The 14,626-nt window shown below is 35.0% G+C and overlaps 1 protein-coding gene across 4 annotated transcripts in view; it reads left to right on the top strand.

Annotated features, from left to right (window-relative positions):
• Positions 1-8,125, top strand: part of Ap3s1 (adaptor related protein complex 3 subunit sigma 1) — a 57,411-nt gene extending 49,286 nt beyond the window's left edge. For 2 of the 4 annotated variants that reach the window (XM_063230958.1, XM_013156126.3), the window contains 2 exons: positions 1,815-1,855; positions 7,416-8,125. In XM_063230958.1, the coding sequence (XP_063087028.1) occupies positions 1,815-1,850 (36 nt within the window). In that variant the 3' untranslated portion in view covers positions 1,851-1,855; positions 7,416-8,125. The remainder of the gene's footprint in view (positions 1-1,814; positions 1,856-7,415) is intronic. The other 2 variants (XM_023566487.2, XM_003473277.5) reach the window with 1 other exon arrangement.
• The last annotated feature ends 6,501 nt before the right edge of the window (positions 8,126-14,626 follow it).

Here is a 14,626-nt window from a genome sequence, read left to right on the forward strand (position 1 = left end):
CTTGCAATGTAGTGTTTAGTTGAATAAAAAACTGTAAACTTAAGCCATGAAGTTTTAAATAACTTTTAAGTATATTCAGATTTTATGGTTATAGATTTTAAATGCCAAGATATAGTGACATAATCTGTTAATAATAAGTCTAAGATGAATAGATCATTTGTGAATTTGTACCAACATCAATAAAACTATATTGACGAGCTGTTTGCAATTTTCACATTTCCAGGTACTTGCCTCCTTCCTTTGGTGGTGTTCCTTTTTTCCTTTCGCTCTTTAGTGTACTATATGCAGTATACAGAAGTCATGAAGGACCTATAACAAGTGCATTATGAATATTTGCTTTTTGATTGTCCAGTAAAAGTTTGTTAATGTAACAGGTTTTCTTATCAGTATAAAACAGTAGCTGGGCATGGTGACACATACCTGTAATCTCAGCACTTGGGTGGCCCAGGCAGTAAGGAATTCATGATTGGCCTGAATAAGGAGGCCCTGTCGCCATAAATAAATGAAGGAAGGAAGGAAGGAAGGTAGGAAGGAAGGAAGGAAGGAAGGAAGGAAGGAAGGAAGCCAGCAGGCAAGCAAGCTATAAGATTCAGAATTTGTATTTTTGATTGAATACAATAGTTATTAAATTCCTAAACTTCCAAGAACTCTCTTTACAAAAACAGTTCTATTTAAATAGTTTTGAGTACTGGTGAATGCTTTTATTACCCACTAATCATATTTTAACATGTATGATCAGTTGTTATCTGTTACCAAATTAGTTTTGTTTTTTTCCCCCTGTACCTTGTAAGAAGGTATGTTTTAATCAGATTGGAGATAGACCATAAAATTATGTTTTCAGGTGTTTCTCTGCTAATTTTGTTTTAATTATGAAATAGGATTTGGAGTCACAGTGAATCCATTTACTTCTGTTCATATTTTAAGGAATAGTCTTAAATTAGATTGACTTTGTGCCATTTTTCAGAAATTATCACATATTTTAAGTATATTTGGAAGTCTACCAGCTTTATTCCAAACACTTTTGAGGGGTTGAAACTTTCCGTATGCTTTTTATTTCCATGTTACTAGTTAAATTTATTAGAGATCTGACTTTGTAGGCTAATCCACAGTTATTTGAGAGCAAGATATAAACTTACTAATCTCTTACTAAATTTCAGTTAAGACATTATAAAGTAAAAACTTAAGGAAAACTTAATTAAAACCCCAAATATCATTGTCCATGAACTTATTATTATATTTTTAAAATTTATGTAAGCAGTGTTTTAGGAGTAGCATTTATCTTTTTAAAACGTCAGTCTGAATATAATTAAGCTACACCTTTCAAATTGGGTTTATGAAGATGTCTGTCAGAAATCAAGAGATTTTATTGTATGGAGTTAAAGACGGTACATTTTAAAGATGGAAGGAAGTGACCAGTTAATTCAGCACCCAGATAGATTCAAGCAAAGATCTACCAGATCCTCAAAAAAGGGAGAAAGAAAGATATGCTCTGAATATATTTTTCTTCCAGTCTATTTGGATAGAAAAAGTGATTTACTGTAGCATGGGATCTTGGGAGAAGGGGGCCTGAGCTGGAAATTTGGGGGGGCCTGGGGGGAAATTTTAAGAAGCATCCATGAATCTGCCTGCAAATAAACTCTCTGGGAGGAGGGTGGAGGTAGAGGGGTGGGTTCGGGGAGTTGTTAGCTTTTGTGTATTTCATGTTATTTTTAAGATGGATAAATGGGTCTGAATTCAGTCACTACTTTTTAAGTCAGTCCTCTTTTTCTGAACATCCTGATCTTTTTAGCTCTTTCCATTCTTCTCTCTTACAGACCTTTATCTTTCAGTCTCCCAGACAGGACAGGTAGACAAGGTATTGCTGACTTTGAGAAAAAAAATGTCCTTTAACAAAGGGAAAGCAAAATGATGTCAAAGGCAATTAATAATTTAGGCCAGACTCAAAAATTCTTTGTGTTAATGAACCCATATAGTCCCTGTAGCCTATTTTTCATTCTAGTTCCTCCTGTAGTTTTCATTTTTTATTGGACTTAGTGTATTTTAGTAGTATATCATTGATGTCATGTTTGTTCTGTTTTGTCTGCCTGCATTGTAAAAGGAAAGTTTAAATTTTTGTTCTTTCTTTTTAAAAAATTGTCATTTTAAGTGACAAATTGTACAAATGACAATATACTTTGTATGTAAAAACTTAGTTTACTATTTTGAGCATGATACAGCAGAACCAATCTTAATTTAACTCTCCATCTCTAAATTTTTTTTTTTTTTTTGTCTCTAAAGTAGAATTCTAACGCAGAGTCACCTACTGAGTTTTGGTATCTGTAAATTTAAAAACCAGAAGTTGAACCTCTAGAGTTCTGTATCAAAATGGGAGGAAGTAAAGGCTTAGAATAATAACTCCCACCTCAGAATGATTTTCAGCTCCAGAGTCTTAACAGAATCGCGTTTCTAGTTTTGACCTGCAGGTGCATATTAATAATGGCCAACAAAATGGAAGATTGGAATCTAACACTTAATTTCTCTAAAAATAAATTAAATATATTGACCAAAATTGAATATTATGGATTTTTAATTTTTAATTTAATGGATTTCTACTGTAGCAAACCTCTGACATCTAAATATGTTACAATAAGAATCAGCCACATTCTGTAAAATCTGAATAGTTTTGCATAGAATATTGATAAATATTGGAAATGTTTTTAATGGATTTCTAGCTTTATAAAACTTTTTTCTCTTTTCTATACATATTTTTTACACTGTAAATTAATGAAGTGAATTCCTTTTTGAAAAATATCATGTAGCTTGTGATAAATAGTTTTTTATTTCACAGAGCCCTCTTAGAAAAGAGTAAAAATGCTTTTAAGGTTCCAATCAAAATTTTCTAGTGAAAATTTGACTCCTGTGGAGAAAAAAAATCTATAACGTAACACGATCAGTTACCCACTTGAGTAATTAAAAAAAACTCTGAGAATTTGGGATTCATTTTTAGTTATGACAGTGTTAATACTGTCTGGATTTGAGAAAGAGCAAATTTCTAATGTCTTATTCTGAGATTATGGACTATATAGGGAGTTTTTGGTCCTATACCATGTTACTTTATCCTTGGTATGGAAAATACATAGAGTTGATGGAGATCGCTTCCAGTTTCAATGGTTAGTTCATATGAAACTGCTGTTTTCTAGCAAAGGAACCATCAACCACTTGGGGCTATTAACTTCCATCTCTAGAACTAGTGATTGACTTTCTTTTTCAAGTGATTTATCTATTTTTAAACAGTTTAGAATAAGAAAACTGGCCTTAAGATGTGGGAAGTCATGAGTGGATTTTCTCCCTCTATCTTGACATACACGTTTATTTTTTATTCCACAAAATTAAACTGAGGTTACTTGTAATAAGGAAAAATGGCTAGGGATTTGGCTCAGCAGCTTAAGTGCCTGCCTGGCAAGCGCAAAGTCATGAGTTCAATCCCCAGTATCAAAAAAAAAAATTCTCCTTTCATACTGACAAATCATGTTAGGAGTTAAAAGTATAACCAAAAATAATGTATAAAATGACAATCATTTTAAAGTTCTAAAATTTTTAAACATCCTCATTTTGATAAAATCATTTATAAAATGCTGTAGTTGTTTCTCACTAGAAGGTTGTCACCAGCATTTTAACGTATGTTATAATTGCAGCATTGAAGCGCTGCCTTTAAAGCAAACAGCAAGCCTGTGCAGATCCTCAAATTAAAAATTATTCTGTCTCACCCTCAGAAATTAAAATACTGAAAATTTCTTTTTGCTCAAAAATATGCATTCAAAGTCTGAAACCAATTAATACCATGTTTATTAATGTTGGCGATCCTTCACTTGCTGTTAGGTCAAAATTACCATTGTTGCAGATAGCAACTTGCAGCAGAAAGAATGAGGAAAGGCTTTAGTGTATACAGATTTTTCCACTACCATCTTCCTATGTAATATTCCAAGCTTCATGAAAATATTTTAAAGCGGTAAGGTGATACCTACTTGCATGGAATAAATAGATTGTTAGTTTCCATTTCCCTGCCAGAAGGTTAACTGCATGAGGAAAAGGGAGCCTTCAGGTTCTTCGAAATATATTTTAGCTATGCTGCTTTTTCAGTTTTGCTTGCACATATTTTGTTTATTTTTGGGTCTGGCAATTTAAAAACAAAATCAAAAACAAATCATATCCATCCATTACTATCTCTGTGATTTGAGTGCTTGAAATTCCCAAGAGTTTGTCTGTATAAGTCTTTTATCTGTTTGGCCTCATTTTGGTATACTTGCAGACTTCATTTTGTTTTCTTTCTCTTAATTCTGTTAATTTAATCTCATGGGAGAGAAAACATGACCATTCCTTTATATACTGTACTTCATTCTTTCATCCAGTTCACACTCCTGACTGCTTTGGACTCATGTATTTGTTTTTGTTAGTGGAATTGCTGCGGTCTACTTGCCATGGTGGCGATCGAGTATGACGTAGATGGAAACAAGTTATTTCTCCAGTAGAATTTCACTCTTCATATTTTTGCTTTGTGTCAACTATGCAATCTTAAATTTTTAAGAACTATGTTGTCCTTTTAGGAATACTTTATTTTACATTTTTAAATTATATGTATTACTAACAGGTCACGTCAACTTGATTTAGATAAATTTTAATACTGAAAAAGTTGTGTTAGTAAAAGCTATCCTATTGCTTTGAGTGTATCTTTACTGTAAAAAAAATCTTAAGATAAAAATCACTTTACCTGTTTGTGCCAGTAAATTGATTTCCTAATGGCAAATTACCTCTTTGGCATTTTATATTTAGATAAAAGTGCTTCAGACTTTATTTTCATGGGAGTCTGAAAAAGAAATTTCCTTTATAAACATTCTGGTATTATGCAAGTAACAGTGTTTATGTTTAAGCCATCGTTTTTATATATAAACATTGTTCCCCATCTAAGCATCTGTTTATTGATCATAATCCTCATTTTTTCATATTTTATATTTTGCAGAATCAAACTTGAAGTACAATTTAAAAATATCTAACCACTTATATTTATGATATACTACATAAAAATATTGGACATGCTTGAGAAATAATTTGATTCAGTTTAAATTCATTTGCGTGTTCTAAATAGTCCCTATCCTTTGCATGTCTATGGCTTGCTGCTTACCTTCAGAGGAGTTAAAGATTTTTGTCCGCATTTAGAAAGTTCTGGTTTTGCATCATAAGGCACATATATGCTATTTAAATGAACTGCTATGTTGACTTTATCTATTCTTATTAGCAGCCAACAGTTGACACCATCTTTGGTCAAAAAGAAGCAGCTTAATCTAATGATACTTAATAGGATGCAGTTTTTATTCTCATTTTCTTTATTTCAGCTTAATATAGCTGTACCCAGCGCAGGGAGTTAGGGAAAGTAAAGCTTCATGACACATAGTTAGCACTAAGCAAAATGTTTACTATTTATAAATTAAACCATAGAACTCAGTAAAATATACAGAAACACTTCATTCTCTAAAATAATAAAGTCCTTCAGAATTTCTAACTTTTAAAATGTATTTTAAGTATTTTATCAGTACTTTTCTATAGTCCACTTATTTCCACCCTTATCAAAACTCCAATGTGAAAGTAGTGGTAAATTGATCTTTTAATTAGAAAAATTACAAAATTTCTACTGGGCAGTTGATGCTAGTTCCAGTACATCTGAAATTTTGTAAAATAACCATTCTAAAGTTTGGTATCTAGACCTTTAATTTGAGATGATCAAATTAAAGAACCTTTTGAGTATGATACATGTTACTTAAATAATAGTTAGCTGTGTCTTTAACTTCTTCTGAGGGAGCAGGAGGGAAGTGAGATAAAACAAACTTCATTATTTCAGGTAGGTATAAATGTAGAAGTAGTCATATTTTTAGTTTTATATGAAAAATAACTAACCTCCATTAAATTATAAAATTTAAACTCTCCAGCCCTATATAGTTTTTCTTTGGGTTTGGAGTTTTTCATTCATATCACTCTTCCCGTTGCCTATCATACCTAAAATACATAAAATACTATTTTATCAATTTTTTGTTCCAATTCACAATTGATAATTCATGGCTTTTATTTCATTGCTTAACAATGTTTGTATCCTTTATTCAGCAAGTAGTTTACACTGGCCTATTTTGTATCAGTCAAGATTTTTCTCAGGTAACAGCTTTATTATTACTAATCTTATTTTAATTAACAAAAGAGGTAGGATTACATAAAAGAAAAAACTAAAATTTTGAAAAAGGACTTTAATTTTACAAATTTCTAATTTTACATATATTTTTCATGAATTAATCTGAACAAATGGAAAATTTAGTTTTATTACTTGTCTACTTTGGTGCAAGATGCTACTAAATTCAAATGTATTTGTTGGCTTGCTTTATTGTATAAAAAATGATGAAATTTTTTTAACTATATAAAGTGATGAAATATTGAGATATAAATTAAATCTTAAATATGAAGGCTATTGATATTAACTGATTCAGAGAAATTTCATATATACATATATATGCATTGTTCTTTTAAGCATATTTTATTACAAAATTATTTGACAAAATTTTTCCTACTAGGAGGAAGCCAAATATTATGTACTAAGTACTTACTAGAAATTTTATAATGCATTTATTTATGTATGTTCTTTTCCTAAATTTATAGACGGTAAACTGAACATAGTTGTCAAAGCTAGTTTATATGACAAAATAATTTTTATAGTTAGATTTTTGCAAATGGATTAAAAGGTTAGAATGACCTTATAGTTCCATTTTTAGCTAGACCTGTTCTCTTTGGATTGTGGCTTCACTTAAAAGCCTGATTTAAAAAAAATTTTTTTTAGAACTTTCTTTAAAAAGTTTAAAAGAGCCCCTATAGTTTTAAAAACGAATTTTACCGTTTTGAAATATTTTAAAGATTTCCCCCTGAATAAAGAAACTATTATCTGTTACTTGCAGTTTTTTATTTCACAGCACATATTGATAATAAGTGCCATTTAAAAGAAAAAATATCTGTCATAATTGCTATGTGAGATGTTTAATAAGGAAACTAATATAAATTATGCCTTGTGTTCATATTATATATTAAATCAAGATATAGGTAAAGATTTAGCTTTTGTCTTGTGGATATTGTGTGTGATAATTAGGTAGTACAAAATTTGTATTTAAATCCTATGTTGTTTTTGCATGTATTCACCATTTTTTAATGTGTCAGTTTTTTTCTCTTTATAGATTAGTATCTCAAAGTAACCATCTCATACCAATTCAAAATATCATCCGATCTCTAAGCTTGTTACATGAAAATTTTTTGTCAATGTTTTCCATAGTGTTTTATAATGAGCTACACCTGAGTTATACATTTTCTTTCTTCCTTTTTTTTTTTTTTTTATTTACTTCTATATACAGGCTGGCTTAGCAGGAGCTCCAGCCCGTGCTGTATCAGCTGTAAAGAATATGAATCTTCCTGAGATCCCAAGAAATATTAACATTGGTGACATCAGTATAAAAGTGCCAAACCTGCCCTCTTTTAAATAAAATATTAAAAAGACCACTCCCAGGTAAAACCCAGGGGGACAAGTCATCTAAGTTTACCATACAGTTGTTTACCAAAAATAGAGGAGGAGAGTCTTAACTTTTGCTCTTGGATTTAAGTCAAGGTACTGTATAAAAGTATAAAATCAGTATGAAAGTTCAATGTTGCTTTTCTTGCTCAGTGATTTTAAAGAAATTGTATAGTTCTGGTGTGATTTTTTTGTTGTTGTTGTTTTCTAAACTGCATTCCTGTGCCACCTAAGGCATGCCTCTGTGTATTGGCTGTTACAGTATTTTGAAAGTGAGGTGTCTTTAATTATGTACAATCCAAAATGTTGGTGTTTTGTATGGATCATAAGTGCAACATTCCTTAATTCTTTCTGCTATTTGTCACTATTGTTATTTGAAGAACCAAGTATGTATTGCATGAAAACATTATGACCTTTTCCTCTTAGTTTAAATAAACTCCAAGGTAACTGAATTTCTAAAGCACCTTTCTGTTTGCCTGATATCTACCTTGGCAATAATTTTTTTTACAACCCTTTGACTCAAAAAAAATAAAGGTATATTTTATCACTGTTAAACAGCTGTTAATGTTGATTTACTTAAGACATACCAACATTTTGACACTGAAGTCACTAAATTATTCTGAAGCTCAGTATTTCACAAATTCTTTGTAGTGTATCTCTGGTTGGTGATGGTGGTACATGCCTATGATCTCAGCACTTGAGGGGCTAAAGCAGGAGGATCCCTGTGAGTTCCAGGCCACCCTGGACTACATAGTGAGTTAGCCTGGATGACATGATGAGACCATGTCTCACAACACCGAAGGTGGGGACGGGGGAATGGTGTATCTCATAGTATTTTATTATGTAGGATAAGATCTACAGTGGGAATAGACAAATCTTTCTCTAATGTGTATGTTAAGAAAATTAAATACTTTTATACAAATGGCTTTACGATTTGCATCTCATTTCTTCTCCATGTGATGAAAAATAGTTTTAATAAATACCAATTTGATTTCAAACACAAAATCTTTGAATATCCTACCCCAAAGTCAACGCTGAACTAATTTTAAGTTCTAACATATTTTTTAGTAATTAGCCTACTGTCTTAGTTACTTTTCTCATTGTTGAGACAAAGTGCTCTGCACCCAGAGTTGAAGAAGGAAAAATTTATTTGGCTCACAGTTTGTAGAGGTTTCAGTTCTCAGTTGGCTGACTCCAAGGCACGGTGGCACATGGCAGTGGGGCCTGTAGAGCAGAAGACAACAGTAACTGCATTAAGCAACAAGCAAGGGCGAATGCGCCCTTGTATTTTATCCAGCACTCACACCATGAACCAATCGTAGCATTGCAGCTTTGGTCCCAGCAGCGCATGCCCTAGACCAGTCACCTTGGAAAAGCACCACCCTGGCTTTGAGAGGCTTTGGGAAGACATCGAGATGCAAGACACACACCCACATTTTCCTGGTTAGTGTTATCTCAGAAACTGAGTAGGGTTCCCTTTCCAATTAGGCCATGGTTTTCCTTAGGTTCTGGGAGCCCTCCTTCCTCATATGATCTCTTTGAAACATTTCCTTAGGTTCATGACATGTATGATTTAGACTGCAAAATTTCTGGGAGGTAAGTAAAATAAATCAAACTCCAAGACCCATTCTCTTGAAAGAATAGGAAATTCAGTCTGATTTTTGTGACTTCATCAGCTCAAGTTTATATAAAAATGCTAGAGTAGGATACACAGCATAGCATTCAGGGAGATCTGTTCATTGATCACTGGACAGGTGTGTGTCTTCTGTGCCCAGGGAACAAGTACATCCCTGTCCCCTTACATTCAGTGCCCTCCTTTCCTTTTTCCCTTCATTTATGGGAAGGATATCCGTTAGTTTGGTAGTGATCTATCAGAAGTAGTGAAAACCTTGGCTAGAGCACACTTGAACTTCATAAAGTATGAACGCATACTTTATCAAGTACAGCATCTAAACCACAACTAGTCTTACATACTTCCTTCACACGCTTCTTTAGAAAAACTTTCTGAGCATCAGCTGTAGCATTGCTGTAGCTACACAGAGCATAAATTCAAGGGGAAAACAAACAGTAAATATGTGCTGAGGATGCCAAGTGCTGTGGAGAAAAACAAAGCTGAGGACAAGGAATAGGAAGTATCAAGACAGGGTAAGTTAGTGTTTCCATGATGTGTGGATGGGTAGGAGAAGGCCTGTCCGGTGAAGTGAGGAAAGACTCACAGACACTTGTGAGGCAAGAGCAATTCAATAGAAGGGCCCTGCACCAAGCACATGCAAACAGTCTGAATGGTTTGTTTATTAACAATTCTGGAGGCTTAAGGTTGAAGGTCAAGCCCTCAGTGTATTGAGTGTCTGAAAAGGGCCCATTTCCACATAGAAGGTGTCTTCTTGCTGTGTCCTCTCAAGGCGAGGCAAGCTCTTGTATAAAGGGCCTCTTATATGAAAGACCATAATCATCAGAGATCTGCCTTCAGGACCCATTAAGCTCGTGAAGCCTCCACCTCCTAATTTAGGGATTGAGTTTCAGCTATGAATGGGGGCACATCATTGTGATTCTAAAAGATTTTAAAATAAAAGTCACAAGAACAGGTATCAGTACTTGCAGTCATAAATTATTTCAAAATTCTGAGGAGGAAAACCATTTCAATCCAGACTTATACTAACCAAATTTTTAGTAATAATGTGAGATTATAGTGTTTTCATACATGCAAGAGTTTCAAAAATGGTTCTCATGCCTTCTTTTTTCAGAAAGCTGCTAAAAGATGTGCACCTCTGACATAAAGATGGGATGTAGGATCCAGCCAGCAAAAGACATAGCCCAGGGGGAAGATGAGGGGAATTCACAGGATGTAGGTGAATCTCAGAGCCAAATTTTTTGTCAGTCTTTAAGGACAGTTAGCTTGGATCAAAACAGGAAAATAGAAGGTTCAAGAAAACAAAAAGATGAGAAAATTACAGTGTAAGATTAAATAAATATTAGCCTAATTATCTTGTAAGTTTATTGATATAAATGGAATGTTTTTACCTGAAAATAACATATATGATAAAATCAAGATGATTCATATTTTAGGATCACTGGGTTTATAGAATGTCAGAGAAAAAGAACTAGGTAATAGCTGTTACAAGGTTACCTCATAATCTTAAACTTATGGAAAGACCTTTTCTTGCCAAAGTATATAGCAATGTTTTAAAATTTTTTATGGGCCTATAATCATTTGGTTTAGTATGAACATGACAGTTGATATTTGAGACATACTGAGTATAAAAATTAGTAAGAAAAACAAGGTTCAAAGAACAATAGACAAGTCGTGGAAACCTAAGCTTCAGTAGCCCGTGAATACATAGAAATGCTTATTCTCACTAGCTGTCAGGAACGCATGTTAAAAGGATAGATTCAGTCTTTACCCACTGACAGAAATTAAAAGAAATATGATTATACAGAGCTAGAGACAATTCGGGAAATGGGGACCTCATACACTGAGTGTGAATATGGCATTTTTAAAAAGAAATGTGCCATGTTCTAAATTTTGTTTGACAAAGGAAAAGTGCACACACAGTGCACGTACTTCATGACCGCCTTTGGGGATCTATTCATACGGCACTCGTTTTGCAGAGCAAGAAAATTGTAAGTGAAGTAAAGTAATGGCCCACCGATAAGGGAATGGTTGAGTAAATTACAGTCTCTGCCAAACTAGTTATTACAAAAGACTAAAGTGACTTCAGTGTTTATCAGAAAGATTAATTGAAAAACCTTAAGTTACATCCTTGGTTTGAACCAGACATAATTTCATATACATGTGAAATTATAAGGGCTTGGGTCACATGACATTAAAGGGGCTGACAGAATTGTAGATCTACAGTGAACCAGTAAGCTAAAGATCCCAGATTGCTGAACCCGTGATTCTAGGCCCAGGAAGAGCCAATGTCTTAGTTCCTAAAACCAGTGCCTCAGTTCAAATGCACCGACTCAGGAAGAATTTCCTTTGTGCCAAGAGCCAGCATTTTGGTTCTATCCAGGCCTTCAACTGAAGAAGACTTACTTTTGTTCAATCTACCAATTTAAATATAATCTTACCCCAAAACACCTTCACAGAAAAACTCAGAATGTTTAACCAAGTATCTACTTATTCTGTGGCACAAACTGTCACATAAAATTATCACAGTATACTATTGATTATCTTAAAAAAGGGGAGAATGAGTATGTCTGTCTATTTGTGTTTTTTAAATGGAAATGTTAACATACACATTAAGTTGCTTATTCAACAAAAGGAATAAAGTTGTAGAAAAAAGGAAGATAGAGCTTTACTGGAAATAAGACCAGCTCCTGGATTTCCGGGAGGAGTCCCAATCTATTCCTCATTATGAACATGAAAAGCACAAGAATTGTTGGATTGTTTTGTGCCCAAGTATTACAGGTGTTTCTGTGGAGAAAAATGTTAAAGGGAAACAGATTTTAGAGGAAAGAAATTAGGTATTTTCCATTTAAATTCCTGGAATTCAAGGAACTTGGTAGGAAGTGGCTCCAATTCCCTAGAGGAGACTGGGCTTGAGACAGTTTATTCTTGGTCCCAAGTTCTAGCTCACTGTGTGTTAATTATCACAAGGCTGGCCTCCCAGTGCTACATGAGATCCTTCCCTTTGCAAGCTGCCCTACTCATAAGCTCAGTAAGCTGCTTTCTACAGGATAAGCCATACCTGTTTAAATGTATATCTATAGTGAGACAGAAGATTAGGGATAAAAGCTAAATTCTGAAGTAACTTATTTTGGAACCATTTTGATTTATATAATTAATATACAAAATTAAATTTTGAAAAAGTAATCCCTAAAAACTAAAAGCAAGCCAGGCATGGTGTCACAAGCCTGTAATCCCAGCACTTTGGAGGCCAAGGCTGGAGGATTGTCAGTTCAAGACCAGCCTGGGTTACAAAGTGAGCTCAAGGCCAGCCTCAACTGCATAGCGAGACCCTCAAAAAGATAAATAAAAAGCAAACGAACTATGTGATGAGTTGGTACTATGATCATCCAGGGCGGAGCCATTTCACAGTGCTTTAAAATAGTTGACTGTATAATAAAGACAGACCTACCCCTCCCCTTCACTCCCAGTTGTTTTCATTAATCAGTGTTGGTGATGCTTTCATTCTGAGACTAGAGTGGGAGGTGCAGCGGAGGAGGTGTGTGGGTTTGTCTAGTGGGTGCTAGAGCACACATCCATCATAGTGTAGGCTGCCAGTTCTCAGCTGCTGGCTGTGAGCACTCCACTGATGTGTCCTCTGAAAACTGCCATCCACAGTTCACCTAAAGACCTGCATCCAAACTGTCAAAGTCTGGCCACCTTGACAAAGACAGGACAGCTCTAACAGGACATCCTAGCTCCAGCACTGCCTGTAGTATTAGGTGAGGCCATCCTTTTTGCAATTTAATTCTCTCTGTATTATCCTGAGACAGGAGATTAGGGTGTGGCCAAACTGGCTGGTGGAACAAGAGTGACCTCTTATGTAATTACAAAATCCCGAGACACACGGACAGATCAGTTCTCAAAAAACTGTATGTGGGTTTCGCATGAGAACTCAAGCAGCTTTTCAATGGTCTAAACTTGACATTAGCCTGAGGCATAGGATTCCAGCAGGACTAATACATAGAAATTTTCAAGGTTTCCTTGAGATTTTAACAGCATAAAAGGACACAGATGCCAAGAAGAGCTTGTTATCCTGGCTGTCCTCACAGTGTCCCACCCTGCTTTCTCCAGGGTGTTCTTTTGCTTTTTCCTCTGTTATTTGACCCGAGTTCACTCTGCACAGCCAGTTTCTCCCTCATTCTTCACTTTTTCAAATAAACTTTACCATTGCTTTTTGCTTGTTTCATTCAGTTCTTTGCTCGACATGAGAAGAACTTAGAATCCACCTCCAAAAGGAGAAGTGGGCAGCCCAGAACCCAGTAGTGTTCAATTGGTGAGCCATTTGCAGGAGCTACCCGATAACATTCTGGCAGTCACAAGATTCCGATAACAAACCTCTACTGGCAAAACAAACCTGAGGGACTTAAACAAGTGTCATGGGCCTGGATACTGCGGGTTCAGGGCCAGGGAAAAGGAGTTGAAATTGGACAAGTGTTTTTATGTAAGCGTTCTCTAAAATTAAAAAATAATACTTTGGAAGAGTGCTGGCATACAGCTAGGTGGGAATCTGAGTCATCTCGAGCCAGCTAAGTGAAGTAAAACCAGAACTGCCAAGATGGCATAAAGCGCTGAGAAGCTCAGCGAAGTGTGTGTGTTAGAATGAGTGTACTACATAGGACAGGAGGACCCAGTGGCAGTTCCACTTTCCAGAGTGAGAAGGAATGTTCTGCTTAAAAACCCTAGCAGGCCAGGTATGCTGGTGCATACCTGTAATCCCAGCACGCAGGAGGCCAGGAGCAAAGAGGACAAGTTAAAGAACTGCGTGGTCAGAGCAATAAGCAGTGAGCTACAAAGATGGATAAAGGAACATTCAGCTCTTCAAAAGGGACAGAATAGATGGCCAGCAAGTGAGAGCACCATTGCTCATTCTATACAATTAAAGCAAATCAAGACTGGATGAGCAGAAAACTGAAAGCAGCTGTCACAATAAAAAATCATGGATCTTTCTCCACTTTCTTGTTCTCAGCCAGTTTGCAGGCCCAGAAATAATCAGTTGACAAAAAGTCAAATCCCTGGGAGGAAAGTCTGAACACCACAGCAAGTACATATGTTGGTGATTTTTCTTATTGTTTTTCAAAAGCAATTCATTTAGGTAGCAACAGGAGATGGAAAATATCCAATATTTTGATTATGGGCAGTTTTGAGGTTACCCCAGGGACCAAGCATCATCATGCCCACTCCCCTACCACAGCAGAGAACGTATCGAGGATAAATAATACACTGGGCCTGGTTGGGTTTAGTTCATAATGAGTCCATTGGATTCACAGATCTACTTTGTGATCACTTTCCTCACACTTGAATATATCTAATTGGCATGGACACAATGTTTTAAAATTATTACAGTGATTTGTGAGATGAGCTACTGTAGAACAAGTCTTTGTAAC

Source organism: Cavia porcellus, unplaced genomic scaffold (assembly GCF_034190915.1).
Source record: "Cavia porcellus strain 051 isolate PalLab524CR breed Dunkin Hartley unplaced genomic scaffold, mCavPor4.1 scaffold_19, whole genome shotgun sequence".
Taxonomy (NCBI): Eukaryota; Metazoa; Chordata; class Mammalia; order Rodentia; family Caviidae; genus Cavia; species Cavia porcellus.